The 20,083-nt window shown below is 40.4% G+C and overlaps 2 protein-coding genes across 5 annotated transcripts in view; both read left to right on the forward strand.

The window, feature by feature from the left end:
- Positions 1–12,446, forward strand: part of kiaa0825 (KIAA0825 ortholog) — a 120,669-nt gene extending 108,223 nt beyond the window's left edge. For all 4 annotated transcript variants that reach the window (XM_068605334.1, XM_068605336.1, XM_068605335.1 and 1 more), the window contains exon 23: positions 11,559–12,446. In XM_068605334.1, coding sequence (XP_068461435.1) covers positions 11,559–11,742 — 184 coding nt within the window. In that variant the 3' untranslated portion in view covers positions 11,743–12,446. The remainder of the gene's footprint in view (positions 1–11,558) is intronic.
- A 2,467-nt stretch (positions 12,447–14,913) lies between these two features.
- Positions 14,914–20,083, forward strand: part of arb2a (ARB2 cotranscriptional regulator A) — a 143,202-nt gene continuing 138,032 nt past the window's right edge. Inside the window, exons 1-3 of the mRNA XM_068566427.1 lie at positions 14,914–15,021; positions 15,701–15,841; positions 16,923–17,024. Coding sequence (XP_068422528.1) covers positions 15,736–15,841; positions 16,923–17,024 — 208 coding nt within the window. The 5' untranslated portion in view covers positions 14,914–15,021; positions 15,701–15,735. The remainder of the gene's footprint in view (positions 15,022–15,700; positions 15,842–16,922; positions 17,025–20,083) is intronic.

The following is a 20,083-nucleotide window of genomic DNA, read 5'->3' on the forward strand; positions in this document are numbered from 1 at the left end:
ACTATCTCCTCTCAATTCACGCTCATTGATGCAGGTGTAACAGATTGTGTGTCTGTGTGTGTGCATAGATCGATCAGCAAAGAACTTTTCATCAACTTATATGAAAAGCATATGTTTTTCTAAGGGGGCTAAATTAAGATAATGTTGCAATGAAATGGGCCTATTTGCTATTATAAAACAGTTCATAATTTGTGGTTTGTTAAAAGGATGTCGTTTCAGATGTTTCCTCTGTTTGCTTGCTTAAACTAACTTTTTACATGTTACATTTAGTTAAACGATATAAACACTTGTGAACCAAAATCCACTGATTACAAGGATTAAATCTGTCTTCTGATCCAGTGTACAGCCAAACAATTACTGTGCCACTCATTTCAGCAGCTGCAGCTATACAGTACGCAGTGCTCTCTGAATGCAAAATGATAAGAATGATGAATGTATGATAACATAAGATAAAACAGTCCACTCAAAAATGTGTTTTATATTACGTACTCTAAGCCAGTGGTTCTTAACCTTATTGGAGGCACTGAACCCCTCAAGCTTCATTAGTGCATTCACCGAACCCTTCGTAATGGGGAAAGTTTGCGAAGTTATCATTCTCTGTTCGTTCCATAAAGGTACCTTTTTTAAAAAAAAATGCCTTCAGGTGTTCTTCTGCTTTGATGATGTTGACTCCACCGCCCTGCGTCTGTCGATTGAGATGGTAAAGAGCGTCAAAAATATCGGCCATGTACGCTAAAATGAGAACGAACTAAGAATTATCGAAGGTATCTGCATGACAATGTTGCTACTCTCGCAAAAACAGAGGTAATTCCACACGCATGGCAAAAACACGATTTAGCATCTTTCACCGGGATAACCACCGAATGTTAGAATGGTACAGAAGTACCTTGAATTCAGTGCCCGTTTCCTTACACAAATCTTTGAAGATGTGGTGCTTCATCACACTATTTTGCACGTAGTGTGCAGAACACAGTGTGCAACAATGATGTGTGGGGCATCGCAATTCACTTTCACTTCAAAACCAGAGTGTCGTCCCAGCATGGCTGGAGCTCTGTATTTGTTATGATTGTAAAGTCTGCATGTGCCATATATTGTCACTACACCTGTAGTCAGTATATTGATGTCATCCTCTACAGTTAATGTATTTGGTGAATAGCATGCATCGAATTTATTTTTTTAATTAAATCCATATATGTCAGTATAATGCTATTTTGCATGGTTTTGAATGAAGGCTCCGCCTCTGTCGGACCGCACCAACTCTCATTGGGTTGTTGGCAAGATCACTGGGAACAGAATGCCAACTGTTGAACCAATTTCTCTTAAAAGAGAAAAAAAGACTGATTTTCAGTGTTGGTGATGGCATCTTTAGCCAGTAAAGTATGTATTAATGCCCCTCACCTCCTTTATGACCTACACCGCACTGCTACATTATTGTGCCTTGTTGTTTCTGGCACATTAGTACTACAAAGAACTGAAATGTACTGTGTATGTACAGCATGAATGCAAAGCAGGGTAAACTTGACATCACATGGATAAAGGGTAAAATATCTGCTCTGCATGTTATGCTTGCATTAGCTTTTTTGTGATATGTGTGCCTGCAAACCTAACCATGAATGATGATGTTACCTCGCCATTTTCATAGAATTTGACAATGTTTGTGTTTTGGCTGTAAGAAATGCAACACTGCCAGAGGGCTGTGCGTATGTGTGTGAGTGTGTGCATGTGCTCTCCTGAGTTGACAATAGACCTTTACAGCATCAAATCCCTACAAGGTGAGGCACAACTTAAAAACGTCTTTTCATCGCCTGCCTTATCTCTTTCACACTGCTGTTGGCAGCAAGAAAGAGAAAGAAAAACTATGAGAGGGAGCATTATAATTTTATTATAAGGACAGAGGGGGTAAAATGGAGCACAAGGGATAAGAATCTGGAGATTAGGATGGTGCAGAACAATATATTATGCAAAGTGTTTGAAAACACATACAGCTATAATTAAGTGCCATTTGATTTTAAATGAGGTGACAGCAAGGATTTATTTATCTCCTTAACCCCTAAAACTCCCATTAGCATGGTAGAAAATGAACTGTTTGAACTGGTAGAAGAACAAGGCCTCGATTTGATACACAATAACAGACACACACACACACACACACACACACACACACACACACACACACACACACACACGCACAGAAAGGTGAGATCAATGTCTGCATGGACTAATCAGTTCATTGCAGGCCCAGCAAAACCACAGGAGCCCATTGCTAATAATGTCATTATGAATGGAGCCTGAACACTGCTGTATTTACAGTATGGCCCCGATATGATTTCCTCACCAACTGGTGTCAGTTGGGGACCCTAATTTCACCACACTGTGCAACAATTCACAGGAATTGGTATTGCTAGTGCCAGAATGTATTATTTGATAAAGCATAACAAAAACAAAGGACTCGATAAACAAGCCCTTCTCTTCTGATGTTTTGCAAGTCTGGTCAAAGTCCAAAAATCTATGGCAATAGATGTAATGTGTGGGTTCCCACTACCTTATGGGGATGTTTTTAATAACTGTTTTTTTTAAGGAACTGCTGTGCATCATGATAAATGAATGACTATGTCACCCTGTTTTTTTCTTGTCTGATGTAGTGTTTGAACCTCAATATCATTAAGCTGATGAAACCCTATGTTCACCTACAATCATTTTATGTCCCAAAAGCACAACTGTTGTCGCATGTCATGTCATAGTTGTGACATTAGCCTCAATGTGGTGCCAGATTGTGGAACCGAGTTCCAGTAACTTCCCTTTTATTCCAACATAACAGTTTGTTCTTCAGCTCGATCTCTAACCATGAAATCAACCGTGCTAGTAACTTACCTAACTAAGCCACCACATAATCCATAAAAAAGTTGAAAATGCCAAAATATAAAATGTAGTCGTAGTGGCTATGGAAATGATGTATAGTTGGGTTTGAATAGAAGTTTTGCCAGATCAATGTCTAAGAGCGAGGCCTTTGTCTGAGAGCACGTTGCAGTTTCTCAACCCTCAGCGCTCCTTAGTAGATTTCACAGTTTATATTATGCACAAATGACAAAGAGAAAGTACTGAATAAGTAATACGCTATTTCCTGGTAGCACATTGAGGTGAAATCACAATGAACATCTTTTTTTCCCCTCTGTATTCTGTTCAGTGGGGAGATTTCATGAGTGAATGCTTGTTCTCAGTGTTTGTGCATGTGTGTGTGGGGAGGGCAAAATCTAAAGCTACTGACTGTTTATCTGCGTCGGCTTTGTTCATTAATTCATGGATGATGTTTTATGCATTTGGTGACAAAGTTTAAAGGAGTAGACCCAAATGCAGATGCAAGACACCGAAAGAAATGGCATATTATGGGAGGCTTTAATGATTATTCTCTAAAGTGAGAAGTTGTGGGGCCCGCAGATCATCTGGTGGCAAAGGAGGTTGGACCGGTGCGTTGAAGGATTGCAGAGAAAGGCTGCTGAAAGCAACAAGTAATCTTCGGCTGGAAGCAGTTGTTGTGAGGCGGTGGACTGCAGAGGAAGGCCAAAGGTGGAAGAGAAGATGGTTCTTTGTGGTTAACTGGTGGACCAAGGCTGGATAAGACTTCCAGGTCAAAACAAAACTGTCAGATTATTCAGAAACAAATCACGGTCAAATTTTCACGGGCAACTTGATGAACTGATGAGCCTTAAATAGACTGGAATTATTATACGGAGATGAGGAGTAATCAGGGAAACTGCAGTGATTAAGGAAACCCATACACATTCTGGAGCTGGCATGTTGTGCAGAAAACAGTTCATAATAGTTGGTGCATTCTGTACGGGACCTATTAGCGTTTGTGTTGAGGCTTTGTGTATAAAATAATGTTTGTAGAAACATTAAGTATATGCACATTCATATTGTGTGTGTATCTGTTTAAAGTAAGAGCTCTTCCGTCCTTCTCCTTTTTCCTTTTTTTTTCCTTCTATCGTCTGCCTGCGTCTTATTTATTCCTCTCCCTCCGTCTCTGTCCCCTTAGCCTTCTTTCTCTTTGGCTCATGGGGGAAGACAGATTGCCTCTGCTGAGATTTTTGATCCCAGAGACCTGCAAGCACAATGCACTGTTAACAGGTCCCTGCCTAGCTGCCTGCTCAGCTGAATGACTGACTTACTGACTGTCCAACTAACTTAGCCTCAACTGGTTACTGCAGTAACAAACAAGAGGAAGGTAGGCATGAGGTATAGGGTGTAGATTGAATAGGTTGTTATGCTTAGATACACATGCATTTGTTTTCAATGATATCATTTTAGTCCTCTCAGAATTGCAATATGTAAACACACTGATGGTGATCAGATGGGCTGAAAAAGCTTTCGATTTATTGTGAGTTGCTTATTGAAAATAATTGTTGTGTGCCCTGCATTTGTTGGGAGTTTGAGAGACGGTGTCACACAGTCGTCAGGTATAAACACGGCTGAAAGATGCCAATGTGGTTGGCTTCCTTAATGAAGGGCCTTGCTGTAATGATTTACAGTAGGAGAGAGCACACACACACACACATACACGTATATACACTCATACATGCACACACATAGGCACATACACACGCTCGCATTTCTCTGAGTCACAACCTCCTCTTGGGTGCTGTTTCAGTGAAAGGTGCCAGCCTGCTCAGCCAGGCTCCTAACAAGAGCCAAACAGTCTGGAGACTGGAGAGAAAGAAAATAAAGGTGAGGTGGAGGAAAGGGGGTTGAGGTGGGGAGATAAGAGGAGCAGAGAGCTGTCAACCTCCTGGGACATGACCAGAACTCAGTGTCTGTGGCGCAGTCAGCTACTGCGCTGCACTGACCAGCAGACGTTGGCTGTGTAGACTTGGCAGGTGTTTGGTTTTTTGCTGTTGTCTGCATGTAATAATACATTCACAAACAGCAAGGTTTCTAAATTGGATCTCACCTTGTCAAACACAAACAAGGCCCCTCACCTTTTTCTCCCCGGAGCAATATTTGATAGATCTTACTCACAGAAGCACAGCGAGCCTATTTGAGGAATGTACCAAACTGTGTCCAATAGACTAGTACTCACAGTCACATTGCAGTGGACAAGCAGCCTAATGATGTCTGAAATACCGGCACAACTGCTATGATATGCTGTGATAATTGCTACCCTCCTGTCCACAGAACAAATAAATGTGGAATCGGTGGGCAAACACATTAATATGGAAATGTCTACATTAATTTGGAGCATGTTCTAAATTATTCAATAATTAAGCCACTGCAAATTTACACAAACTTCCCCTCTGGATCACTAGAGAGAATAGCGAGGAGCTCAAAACAACCATGCAGAGAGATTTAAAGGCCCGACATTCAATTTCAATTTTTACCTTTATTTGTAATATCTTGGCCATAGACATTTTACTTTGCCACCTCAGCTATTCCACCGTTCGCTAATAACAGCTAATGCTAGCATTAACCCACAATAAGTGTAAACTGCAGATTCCAAAATACAGTTGTGAATACTGAAATTAAAGCTGACTAATTAAATATATTCAATTTAAATAACTTATATCAAGAGTTTAGCACACTGAACAATGAGTGCATTTGTCAAATGTTTCTCTTCTGTTCAACATAAAGTGAATAATAATAATAGTATAGTGCAAAAGAGTTTAAGGAAAAAAGAGAAACATATAAGCATATGAATAACATAAATTAGGAAACTTTCGTATTTGTGTATTTTAGCAGTCGTCTGATGTGCTGGACTTAGCATTGCTTGGATTTGGAGTGTAAAACCACAGTGTGTTTGAAGTTGTGTGTTTGTGTGTCCCTCTGTGCATGTACTTGGGTGTATGTGCATGACTCTGATCCTGGGTGTGTTTGTGTCTGCGCCAAACCACGTACAAACGTGTCAACTTGTGTAACTGTGGATGTCTTTTCAAAGGGCCTTCACAGATCTGTCCGCGGCCCTTTGATCAGGCTTTCTATGACTCGCCTGCTCTCGACGGCCCTCAAGAAGGGAGGGTGCGTGCTGGGTGGGAGACGAGGCTGGTTGGAAATGGATGAGACTGTGGATTTGATTCACACAGTCACATGCACGTACAGACATATATGCCTCAACACACAAAATGTGGTGATAGGCTTGCTGAAGTAGTGGAGTTTCAGTCGAGTGATGCAATAAGACTCTGTCCTATCGGACAATGTTGGATTTTGTGCATATGTGGGTTACTGTTCTTTTTGGATGTATCATGCCACAATATACTAAAAGATTAGAAAGTTCCTCAAATAATGAATATCTGTAAAGAGCTGGTTTTGAGATGAGTTAGACAAATGTATGGTAGCAAAGGTAATTTTGTCATCCTCTCAATTATCGTAATACACCATTTTGTGTGTGTGTGTGTGTGTTTTTGTGTGTGTGTGTGTGTGTGTGTGTATTTGTATATGTCTATATTGATCACAGCAGCAAAGCTACTGAATTATGTTTACGATAAAATAGGTTTACTTTGATATTACATATGTTTTTGTGCACTGCTGATTTAGTGTGTGTCTCTTGTAGCTTTTAAACGGACATCAGTTTGGATTGAAATGGATCTCAGGTAAGGTCTAATACTGAGTGGCATCAGCACACGGTCGTACTGTAGACCTGACACTGAATTGATCTGACAAAAGAATGGATCAGTGTAGCGGCTAGTAAGTCAGAAGGTAGAGCATAATCCCCTCTGTCAAGTCTCTGTCTCGTCAATATTCAAATCCAGCCAGCTGTCCAATGGCTGTCAGTTACAATCTCCCTCTGGCTCATGGCCTAGTGCAGGCACATATCTAAATTGAATTGGATGTTTGCTTCTCAATGGAAATTGAGTAGAAGAGATGACCCCCTTGCCCTGTATTGTGAACTTGTCAGTTACCCCAACTGAACTAGATTCTAAAGTATAATATCCACTTCCGACTAACAGCTAATCTATGTTATTTTCTTTTTTTTCCAATTTCCCTATGTGGCTTTTCATTTTTCTTTTAATTTGTCATATAACTGCTATCTGGCCCCTTTCACCCAACATGATTGGTGATGATTGGTATCCTAAATTGAGACTTGGGACAACTAAACCCCAAATGCTTTCTGTCACCTCTTGGAAGGGCTCTGTGCTCTCTCCTGTAATGATTTATTCCCATGCACTCGACATGAAATGTGGTAGTATAGACTTAACATGGAGACACAAGGTCATCCACTCACCTCACCTTTACTCATCATCTTTAAACACTGAACCTTAAACTCTGACATCAGAAAGAAGCAACTGCTTGGACCTTTAAAACTTGTGATCAAGCTTCCAACTGTTCATTCAATGCTGTATGGAAGATTTGATACATAAGGGTCAATGTGACTCTTGTCAGTTGCAAACCTGTTTTGAGAAGTGCTGAGAAGAGTTTATTTTAGAGCTGGGCAAGTAAACGTGTCCTTTGACAGCGTTAATTATTACGGCGTAGTTCAGAACTGGGCGTCTTACGGCTCTCCCAGACGGGCACACGTCAGGTCAATCCAAAATGAAAAATAAATAAGATGCACGCCATAACTGCAAAACGACACTGCTTTTACTTTGAAGGTCTTTTATGTACATGCGCTTCCATAACCTCACCGACAGGCAGTGTTGATGACTTGCCGACTTGAGCCTGATAAGAAAGCACATATTGTTCTGTAGTTTCTGTGCTCAACGAGCAGCGGGTGCTGCTGCGAGCCGCTCCGCCAGTCAGTCTCACAGGAGCCTCACGCTGCAGACTCCACGTCCAGATTGAAAATTAATTGCGCAAATCTCCTGACCCCAGAGTCTGATCCACTATGGAAGAGCACTTTAAGTCAATATCACTTCTGGATCTTTACTCTTCTCTTAAAGAGGAGAACTTCCCACACAAGAGAAGGGCTGCTCAGAAGATGTTCACTGCACCTGTTCAAGCCAACACAGACTGGATTTTTCTCCCTGAGTAAGAAAAACTGAATTGAACTGGAAAACATCAAAAGCACTTATTGCTTTTGTATAAAGTGAATCAATTGCTGGTCTTTAACGTACATATTTAAGGTGAGCAACAAACTGAACATGGACAAAAGTAGGCTTGTTCCTAACAGGGACCCTTACTACTGAACAGACTGTTTATGTTGATCCCTGATAAAATACAAAAGTTTCTTCTGGTACCTGTTCAGAAAAAAGAAAAAAAAAATTATAAATTATATATGTATGTATGATAACTTGCTATTGCTCCAGAGTGCCTGTTATATTGTTCTGATAACATTACTTTAAAATAAAAGCGTGCAATACACTAGTTTTTACTTCATTATTGAATGTGGCGCATTTGGCAAAAAAACAATTTGATTATTCAATTAAATTTGTTCAACTTTGCCCAGTCCAAGTTTATTTTGAACAAAGGATCTTGTCTAATTCAGCGTTCTCTATAATCCCAGATTCTAAACCCAAATGAGATGGTTGCCGATAAGACAACCAATCAAAATGATGTCCGGTAACTAAAAGGACCCTGACTCCAAAGGTCTAAAGCTGAAAGGGGTTCTCACAAGGGTGAAAATTATAGAGGACATTTAACCATAGTCTCTCTCTCTCACACTCTCTTGTTCAGTCCCTCTCTTCCTGTTACTGTGACACATGTCGCCCTGGCATGCATGGAAAGGCCTGACCTTTGGAAAGTTTAGCACTTTAAATATTTAGGCTTGGGTTATGATGGATCCTCCAGGCCCTGCGGCAATGTGCGAAGCCTCTGATTAGGGCTGCTGTCAGAGTCATTTAGCCGAGTGTCTGGCTGCCGGTGCTGCTCTCTGTTTGACAGGCGAGCCTTTTAAACAAACAGCGGTCCCAGTGGCAGAGCAGGCAGGGCACCCAGAGCAGCACAAACACCCAACACTCTGAGAGAAACCACTCAGCCCACTGACAGCTGCAGAGGAAACCACTGGCCACTGTCTCTCATGATCTCGTAGGCACTTTGTCTTTCTGCTCACTCACTTTGTTTCACGTAGTCTACACTTGTACCTCTGTTTTTTTTCTGTCCTCTTTCTTTTGTTCCATTCCATGTCAATATTTTCATCATCAGAGTTTAAATCTTCTCTTTGTTATTTCTGTCTCTGGAAGCTGCTACAGTCAACCATCAAAGTTTCATCTGGGGTGCTTTTTGCGTAAGATTTAGTAAGTAAGTCGATTGCCGGATGATCTCTGAGCAGGGCTTATGCTCTTAATTTGTCAAACATCGCTACTCATTATCAACTGAAAATCAGGATGGATGCTCTCTTTCTTGTGCCCGCATTGTCCCATGATTAGGACAGCTTACATTGATGTTCACGATGAAATACATCTGAGCCAGCCTTTTCATCTCACTCTGAGACAATCTCCCGTGGCATCAATCCTGTAAATATACGATTCTTAATATGTGTGTCCTATTCTGTATTCAGAGGAAGAGTCTAGTCAGCAGCGCCAGTATTAATGCATGAGAAATGAGTAGAGCCCATAAGAATTAAAGGGTAAGACTCCCCTTATTAAGATGTAAATTCTGGGCGAAAACTTGCCAAAATGAGGATACAGTGAAGTTATTGTCAACTTTAGCCTACTTATGCATTTCTAAGAGGCACTGTTGTGTTAAAGTTGTTGAAATTAGATACACAAAGCAAAGTACCTTTCGTATTTTTCAGTTCATTTTCAGCACGAGATCAACCAATCACAAAGGATATGCAACCGATACTTTATGGAACAATTTACACTTTAGCAACATTATCCAGTGACAGTATACATGGCAACTATCCTGGTAATTCAATCTCTGTCTGTGTCTGCTCCTTCTTCTTTTTCTCCCTCTCTACCTCTTTCTCATTTCAAATTTGCACTTAACACCTTCCTGGGGAAAGGCTTCTCATTCATCAACGGTGTTTGTCCCGGTGACAAGTAGGGCGCCTCCTGCATATCAATATCAGCTAAGACAATGCTGAGCCTGTAACCTTCAGCTAAATGTCATTCTGCTTAATCCTATTTGAAAATTAAACATTGAAAAACCTTTAGCGTACCTTCCTGTCTTCCTTCCTCTCTCGCTCCCTCCTTTATTGGCCGCCGTTCTTAAAGCTGTCGGCTCTCCCTTACTCCCTTCCTGCTCTTGTTTTGCACACTGTGTGACATTTGTATTGTTTTGCTTGTGTAAGTGTTTGTATCCAATAATGGTTATTTAGTAGAACTGATTTTAATTTTATGTCACTGAAAAAATAATATAGGGGCAATTTGTCTGCCCCTAGTAGTCATCAGCAGTCATCAAAGGCAGACTTAACTACTTCTCCTTTGTACTGTCTTTTTTTAGACAGACCACTCACATCCATCACAGAGTGATGGATGGGAAGAAAGAGATCCAGACTGACGCAAAAATTACCCAGAACAACGGAGGAACTAGTGACCAAAGTTGTATGCGAAGGGAGAAACCTTTTTGTCAAATCTGCAAATCTGCATTTTTACATCTGCATATTTACATAAACAGATCCTCCCCTTACAGACAGTAATTACTACACTGACAGCGGTTGGGAGGCAGAGAAAGATGATGTCTGATTTGTCCAGATACACACTGTGACAGAGGCTGAAACTTCATCAAAGTGCTCTGCATTGAGAGGCTTGCTTCTTAGTATGCATTAAACACATGCGTGATATACTTTGTGTTTTACCCCTTTTCCTCCTTACACTTACACCTCAAACACACACACACACACACACACACACACACACACACACACACACACACACGCTCACACTCACATTCAGAGTTATATGGTTCACGTTTGAAGATACAGTGAGAAATCGGAGGGGAGGAAGGGTGGGATAAAAGCAGACGCCAAGATTGCAATGAAAATGCAATCATTTGCAGTCGGACAGTCAGATATAATTCTCCTGGAGAGAGTGTAATGCAGCAGCTCAAAGACAGCCTTCAGCCAGCTCTCCATATGGATTTGATTGACCACAGTCACTCGTAAAGAGATTCCATTGAAATACTCAGAGTGAATTACACTGTGACTACCCTTGATGTCTTCATATTGAAGCCCTCCATTTACTTTTGAGCTTGAAGAATTAAGAGATGTGATGAAGATACATACTGTAGGTGCAGTGAAACAAGACAAAGAAGTCACAAGATTTGAGGAGGATTTCCTCCATGATCAAAATAAGTCACCTAGATATGGTTGGTTAACAGTTCAACAGTGTGACATGACTTGTAGCCACAGTAAGCAGGTGAGTGACAGAAAAGGGAAAACAGATAAATACTTGTATTTTCTTTTTACTTTTTCTGTTTGAATGTTCTCTCAGTCTGAAAGATCCCATGAGATTGTAAATGTGTGTTTGCATGACTGCAAAACTGTGAGTTTGATAGTGTATCACATCAGCATTAACTGCTGTGATACTGACCCACACAACATGAAAGAAGAAAGCGGAGAAGTGTGACACACAATTGGAGAAGAGATTCAAGCACACGATCTTCAAACACCAACACAACTTGTAGGAAACACACTTAACAAATGTTTCTGGGTATTAAAAACAGCTTACGTTCTGTCTCACTTTGTTTTCCAGGTGGGAGTTGCAGGAGGATGCAGAGCTGGAAGATGCAGAGAAATGTATGGTAGAGGAACTTCAGAAAGCTTATTTTGTTTGCTGCTGCAGCCGGGGATCACAGGACCCTCCCAAAGCTGATGAGACACTGGCAGAGCAGACCCAGGGGGAAACTCAACAGTCTGATAAAAGAGCTGCCCAATAACAGTCCACGCAGTTGGAATTTTTATCATGTTGTAAATGTTTTCTTCTAATACTCACTTGCACCTCTCAAGGTAGTGTAATAGTGTGTGTGTGTGTGTGTGTGTGTGTGTGTGTGTGTGTGTGTGTGTGTGTGTGTGTGTGCGCGAGCACACATTTGTGGGTGTAATTGGGTCTGTGCATGCACTGTGTGCAGCAGGTTTGCATATGTGTGTGCATGAAAACATGAGTGAAAGAGCGGACAAGAAACCGTGGAACAATAAAAAGAGTGAGGGAGACATTCCCTCCCTCTTTATACACTTCTCAGACAAACTCGCTGTGCTTTTCTATGCTGCATCAGACGCATTTCATCTTTTTGGAGCACATCTCCAGAAATCAGTTCTGGGAAATGGAGAAACTAGATTTGTTTGCCTGGGACAAGATGGGACTGTGTGATCATTGCCGGTAGTTGAAGTTTTTTTTGAGACAGTGAGTGTAAAGACGTTGGTGTCAGCATACTTTCTCCTGGTTCCTGAAAGCAAACATCAAGTCTTACAGTTGGAAAGCAAGATGATGTATGTTTTGATTACAGTGTGTCCCAAAAAGCTGCCCTGCTATGTAATAATATCTGTCTGTATTTTGTGCAAACTGAGAAAACATTTATTTTATGTGTAATACAATTGCTGAGTCTATTTTTCCAAGTTTGTCCATATTTTGTTATTCATGAGATGGGATGTTTTTGAATTAAAGATGACAATAAAATCCTATTCTTACTTCACCATTGAACATGCTTCTTCTGTTTGTCAATTTGTGTGATATCTGTGTAGTCAATAATGTATGATGATTTATGACTAGGTTAGCATTACCTTTTTTTAAAGATACATCAGATGTTCTTTCGGGTTATATTTAATGTTCAAATCACGGTTGAACAAGGCAAATGTTTCTCTTTTCACCAAATATAAAATAACAACCATAATAACCAAACTGCTTTCTGTGTAAAGAAATGCTTTGATATCTTTCTTTCTACCTCCTAGAGTATGTGCCTGTGTTACTGGGGGTTATCATTTGCATTTCCACTGGGTGATAGGTTTAGAAGACAACTGTCAGAAACTCTGACAGTAAAATTCACAACTATTCATTACCCAAAATTATTTATCACAAAGAATACATTGAATAATATTATACAGTATTCAATTGGGGATTATTAAACCAACATAAACATGTTAGAGTCCCAGAGCTCATCATGACATATGTATGCAAGATAAACAGTCACGGTATTTTGACTCTTCTGATTTTCATTTCAATTGATTACACTCAGTGTATTAATGCACTCAAAACAGATACATGTTGGTTTTATTTGTATGGTCATCAATTGGGTACATCGAGCTTTGTGGGTTAGCCAACAGAAGCATTAAAGAAAGACAAACCCTCTGCTTCAGTTCCCTGGTCTCACTTTATTTCATGTCATATCCACATTTCATATTATTTGTCTGTTAAGTTAAAACTTTATAGGTCAAAATGCAGCATAAAGTTACATTAATTATTTAAAAAGCACATTAAGTCATACTAACCTTTAAGATTGCCTAAACAGTGAATGAATGTTTTCTCTTCTGTGAGCCAACCACGATTTTTCTGCTTTATGTTTGAGATGGATATCAATTATTTGTAAAATCCAAGTGAATGCAGTAGTTCCTGATTTCGGGAGACTTTTTGTTAGTTGGTTAAGTTTAAAGAAATACAAATTGTAACGAGGTTTAAGTTACAAGCATTGTATCATACGTGAGAGCAGGAATGTGGATTCAAGTCCACATCCATGCTCTCGGTGTTGCATTCAGTATTAATTAAGCGAAAAGCATCTCCTTCATTTTGTCAAACACAATGGATATTAATGTCACACTATGTCATCTCTGGTTCTTATTTGGGTCTCCCGTTGGAGCATTTCCAGGGCTCTGCTTGAGGAAACAGGGTAGCTGAGCTCCCCCGAGAAACAGTTCCAACTTCCAGAGGCTGTCCAGAAGTAGGGCATGCAGCTTTAGTTTAACCAGGAGGCTATTTCTGTAAGTGAAAAAAAATGACATAAGTTGCAGGTGCATGATACAGGTGGACAGAGTGGTGCAGGCGTTTTTTTTGTAAATCACCTGTGGCAGTCCAGCAGGTCTAATTTCAACCATAAAGCCAACCAAATAATTGTTCTTTCCTTTTAAAGTAACATGCTTGGATTCATTTCCCTTTGACAGTTTAGTAAGAACCGTCCTGAACAGAGCAACTAGCTTCTCCCGATAGGAAACTGAATCCTTATGCCAGAGGTGGAGAAACCGTCCTCCTGTCAGCCTAATCTAATCCCTATTCTCTTTTAAATAATGTTGTATCTTTCCCCTATTATAAGGATTTACATCAATGCCCTTTTCCTCTTCTGTAATCACACATGAGAGAATTCTCATCCAAACAATTATCTGGGGTGAAGGAAGTATTTAGAGCCCTTATAAAGCCAAAAATAAAAGCACAACATCTCAAGTCCTGCATTCAAAATCGTATGAATCTATTAAAGAAAAATGATCAGCGATACTTCACATTACTGAAACATGCAACTTTATGTTCAAGTGATTACATATTAATTATTCATTACCTTTCTTTACTCTTAAAAAAACACATTTGCAACTTCCCAATTGCAGTGTTGATTGGTGAACATGGACATGGCTGGAATGAGGAAAAAGTATTTAGCTTTTTACCTCTCCTGCACAAGCTCTTGTTTACTATGGATTTGTGTAAAGCAGCAGTGGGTCAACTTGGATTGTCTGTACGTGACTCTTTAGCCACTCATCATATATTTAGTAATAATTGCTACATATCACAAACATTTGAACTTTACATGGGGTAGCATGATCTAAAACAGTAAATTATATTCAACATGAAAATAATGTGTACACTATGTATTTAGAAAATGCTGTAAGATAAGCTGTGAAATACATGTAGCAAATAAAAAGTACAAAGTGTCATTAAATGAAAAAAACAAAAAGCTAATGTACCCGTTTCTACTGTTACGTGTATGTATGTACTTAGTTACATTTCACCATTAAAAAGTATGTAGTACATAAAGCTGGGTTGTAGAAGTCTCCGCACAGGAGAAAACAGCTGTATAAACTTGGGCAGCCGCTGTGCTACTGTCTCTTTAAATATTCCTTCCAGTCCGTTGCCCCGGTAACCCGGAAGCTTCACGTTCTTCACGCGCTTCACAGCTCAGAGTCCTTCCTGTTTTAGAAATTTCCAGGAAGCAGCAGCAACTGGACAGTCGAGTATACTGATGGTGCGTGAGTCGAACAAAAAGCATGCGTGCATGCATCTACTGTAAACAGCTGCTCCTCACCGAAAAGCGTTTCGTTCGGCTGAAACTATTGTGAAATAAAAGCCCGAGTGTCTTACTGTAGCGTTGCCCGCTCTCAGTGGCTCCAAGTGGAGCGACTGCTCCCTTTCCAGGAGTTGTTTGTAACATTACGAAACATTAAACAGATGTTGACTGTGGTGGAGAGACTGACAGAGCAGCCCGAGGTAGCTACGCGTGTGTGAATGAGTGTATTCTACTGCCCGTGGCGGGGTTTTAGAGCAAGAATAACTTTGCTATGTTTGCATAGCTAATTAATTCCGTTTGCGAACAGTTACATGTTTCGTAGCAGTAATGTTGACAAATAGTTGTTGGCGCGGTGTGTTGTAGCTGTGTGAATGATCCTTGCTCCGTTTAATTCAGTAAGCTATCAGCTTGAAGCTTGTGCACGAGGGTAGGATCCAACAGTGAGGTGTTAGGTTTGGCTCACTGCCACCTCACAGGTACAACGAGTTTTGGGGAAATGTCCTGTTTATTCTGTGGTAAATTAAGAAGGAATTAATTCTAGGTACAGATGTGTAAGAGTATAATGTAACACAGTGCATGTCCTCTGGCGGGAGAATTTGTAGTTATGTTTCTCATTTTCAAATCCTACATGTGACAGGTTGCATCTGAGTGATCTTTGGGAGGGGACGACTCATGTTCTCTCATCTGTGTGCTGCCATACCTGAGCTGTACATATTGTGGATCACGATGGCCCAGATAGCTGGCCAGGAGGACAGAGAGAAAACTACTGCACTCAAAGGTAAATGTGAAATGGCACTATGTTGAAAGAGAAACACAGGTTTTCAATGCCCATGCAACAAGATTAGGAGTATAACCTGTGTGGCCACAGAGACGTTGCTATGATGGACCAAAGTTAAGATTTCCACAGATGTTGCTGGTCTTACTTTTATTTTTATTTTTTGTTTAACTTGCTGCCTCATTATTTCTTAGCTGACACTTACATTGTCTTGATCAACAACAAACATGGGTTTCTAAATTTAAACAGACTCTCCTAGAAATGCCTGCTGCTTTGACAAGTTACAGTTTGATCACGTGTGAATTCACAATTTAAATCGACAGTGGTCTTTTAACACTGATGTTATCCAGCGTACCTGTCCCCGAAAACATTCCTGCCGTCTCTAAAGCAACAGAAAAGAAGGGTCATTTAAACACTACTAAAGTTTGATGACAGATGGCTATATGAAAATGGGAAATCCAAAAATATTGTGCAAGTCACATAAATACATAAAATAAATGTCACAGAAACATACTTGTGTCACATTGCCATAAAGGAATGTGTCTCCTAAGCAGATTCTGACTGAATGCCTATAAAATGCATGTGGCCTAGCTTACTTGAAATTAATTTTAAATTATTCTGTCCCATGACCTGAAAGCGTTACTTACCAATTCATATCTAGCTGGCCCCAAGAGTAGATCAAATGAGATAAGAAATGTTCCACTTAACCTTGAGGCAAACATATTTAATGCAGATCAGTTTGTGTGATTCCCCTCTCTCCCGATTTTCCTTGGTTCAGTGATAGAATTTGCTGAAAATCCTTTTTCAATCGGTAATTATTTGATGAGAATATTCATCTTTTCCACATCCTATGCCACTTGAGGATGATGAAAAGCTACATTTAAATGTTTAAGGAAGCAAGTATGGGGGACTGCTGTTACATTATCACATTCTTATGTAGGGGATGTTGCAAGATATTCTCAGGTTATGATGTTGTGATTGAGATAATGGCATGACATTTTGACTTTGACATTCTTTGAAGGAAAGCAGCTATTGTCATACATTCTTACTCACCTTTGATTTTATCTTTTCTCTTTCTCCCCAGATTTGCTGTCGAGAATAGACTTAGATGAACTGATGAAGAAAGATGAACCTCCTTTCACTTTTCCCAAAACACTGGAGGAGTTTGAATATGCCTTCAATGACTGTAAGTGCATATTTTAGGCTTCAAGACACACAAAGCCTTCTTCTTCAACAAAACTATTCCACCGAATCACACATACTCTAAGTGAATAAAACACCACTGCTGACAGTTCAAGTATAATACTTCAGCTCAGGTGAATAGAGAGTTAGATCTTGGCACTGTCATGTGTAGATATAAACTGCAGGACACATAACCTAAGTACATGGGTTTGTTCTTGATGATGGTGGTTTGATTTTATATAGCGCTTTTCTGAATACTCAAATACGCTTTTTTTTACATATGAATCTTTCACACAGTGATGAAAGGGAGCTACCATGCAAGGTGCCACATCAGAACTATCTAACTTTCATACACCGTAGTCGCAGCTACGGGTGAGCAATTTTAGGGTTAAGTGTCTTGCTCAAGGACACATCGACGCTGGCTAGCAGAGCCGGGGATCGACCTCTGAATCAAGGCTGACCCTCCGAATCAAGCCCGACCCCTGCTCACTGCGTCGCAGTCACCCACCTTCTTAATACATATTATGTCGTCCATAGCAGTGTTTCCAAATCCTTTAGGCAGCTTGAATATATCCACCAAAGAATGATTTTCCTTTTTGAAACATCTTTCATTGTTTAATTTGAATAGTTATTAGTGACCTTGAGAGGAAAAAACATCCTGTATTTGAAAAAAAGGCAAAGATTGATTGAGTAGCGTTCCTTTAAAGCTTCCTTTTGTCCATTTTTATCATCTTGTGACCCCCTCAGATTTAACTTCCGACCACTGGATGGGTCCCGACCCCGAGGTTGAGAAACTCTGGCCTACAGAGTTAGTTGCTTGATTTAGTTAGTTGACTTGATTCATGTTAAAGCTGCTGTGAAGTTGACATAACAACATTACCATAATCCCTTATTAGACTAAGACAGTTTTAACATAAACTGTCTTTGTGTAATTACAGTTCTGCTCAGTGTAATGGCTCTGTTTTTTAATTAATGCTGCAAAACTGTCTCGGAATATTTTGGGTGTAAAGGTGTGTGTCAATTATTAGTGACAAGAAAGAGCAAAGCTGGACCCAGAGTGGTGTAGGTTCAAGTGATATAAAAGTTTTATTAGAACTCACTTTAATCAAACCGGGTGGAGAGGAGAAAGAGTTAGAAAGGGGGTGGCAGTTTTGACTCTTAGTATTCACCTGTAGCCCACCTCTCTCTCTCTCTCTCTCTCTCTCTCTCTCTCTCTCTCTCTCCCTCCCTCCCTCTCTCTCTCTCCCTCTTTCCTCACCCCCTCTGTTCTCTGTCAGTGTCTCTGCTGGCTGTCTGGCTGGCTGAGTGGGGGACATGTTGTGTACTCTACGGCCCGTCAGTAACCTACTCAGCCTTGCCCTCCGCCTGAAGGAGCATTTGCATAACCTCGCTGTGCCTAAGAACAGACACACAGAGACTTACCCCCCCAAACCCACCCTCAAGTCCCAGCTCAGTCTCCCATGGAGGAATGAACACATTCAGAGACTCTCCATCTCTTCTCCCTTACCCTCCTGTCTCCCTTGTTCTTCTTTTTCTCCCTCCGTCTGTATCTCTCTATTTCTGCCCATTCCCCGCTTAAAATGCCCAACCGAAACACAGCATGCCCCCCCCCCACACACACACACATGCCCATCTGTATGTCTTGTCAATTTCCACTCAGGCCTGTTTTTGAAGGATAGCATTTCACAGTAGCTCTGGCTTGCAGGCATTTCTATAGCTACACCCAGGCTACAAGACAGGTGGAACAAAAATGTTAATTTGACCATGTAATGATGTGAATACAGACGAGGCTGTGTACAATAGTTTGCAGGTATCTTAATCACTGAAGATGACGGCTTCATCTCGCTAGCCCTCCAGTTTTCCATTACTGGAAATCCAAGGTTATGTACACCTAATTAAGCGGCCAAATTGAGAACAGAATGCTAATTATGACAGAAAAGAGGAGAAAAGTTGAGAAAACGTTATTCCTCTGAGAGGATGTGTTGGGGGAGGCAATGGAGCTGATCACCCCCCCAGCTCACATGCACACACACACGTCATCTCTCCCTCCCTCATGCACACAGATAGACGAACGCACACACACGCACATACGCACACGCGCACACACACACACACACACACACACACACACACACACACACACACACACACACACACACACACACACACACACACACACACACGCCTTTCTTACAGTGGGATTTCATTATAGCTCGTCTCTTCCTTCTCTTAGGCAGTGGTGTTTAGATCCTCACCCCTCCATGAATGCATAATTGATTTTCTTCAAGGTAGTTTTTGTGCACACTGGTTTATCCTAACTTCTCACTCCTGCTCTACCTCTCAGGTACTCGTCTGCTTTTTAACATGTTGACAAACGCAGTACCAGGATTACACGTTGACGAACGTCTAAACATGAAAGCAAGTTCTGTAATACACAGTGTGTTAGCAATGTGAGATTTATCACATTGATAGAGGGTTAAAAATGGTGGCAATTTAGAAAGAGATGAAAAAAATGTTTCTGCATTCTTTCATCATGGAGAGATATTATATTTATTTATATCTGAGATGGGTTTCTTCACGTTGAGCAATAATTGAGAAAGTATGAGAGCCCCCTGGCTATTTGGGTTAAGTATGTGTTCTTTTCAGTGGTTTAGCTCTTAAAAATGCTGCAGTCATAAAGGTCAAAATTTAATTTAACACTGTTTAGTGTTTTATTGTGTTGTAGTGTCAACCGCAGGATCGATGGTCTCATTGCTAAGGTATAAACGTAGTGGTTCCACAGCCACACGGGGGTAATAGTTTATTAAGAAAAAAGTAGCATCATTTATGAACAGCATTCTCCTGTCTTATGACTGTTTTATATACAATAAAACCTGGGGTTGTTGAAAACTCTTGCTCCAGCTGTATTGTAATAATTCACTAAAACATTGTCCCAAAAAGCTTTGTTTCATCTCAGTCAATTCTTTTGTGTTGTAATGGCGGCATTGCTCTCTTGCAACAATTTACAAACATGTTTAAGCCCAGTAATACTAAAATACTAACTGTTTGACCACACCTGGTCCT

The sequence above is a fragment of the Clinocottus analis genome, unplaced genomic scaffold (assembly GCF_023055335.1).
Source record: "Clinocottus analis isolate CAN_PGR_092001 unplaced genomic scaffold, fCliAna1.0.p SCAF_7, whole genome shotgun sequence".
In the NCBI taxonomy this organism is placed as follows: domain Eukaryota; kingdom Metazoa; phylum Chordata; class Actinopteri; order Perciformes; family Cottidae; genus Clinocottus; species Clinocottus analis.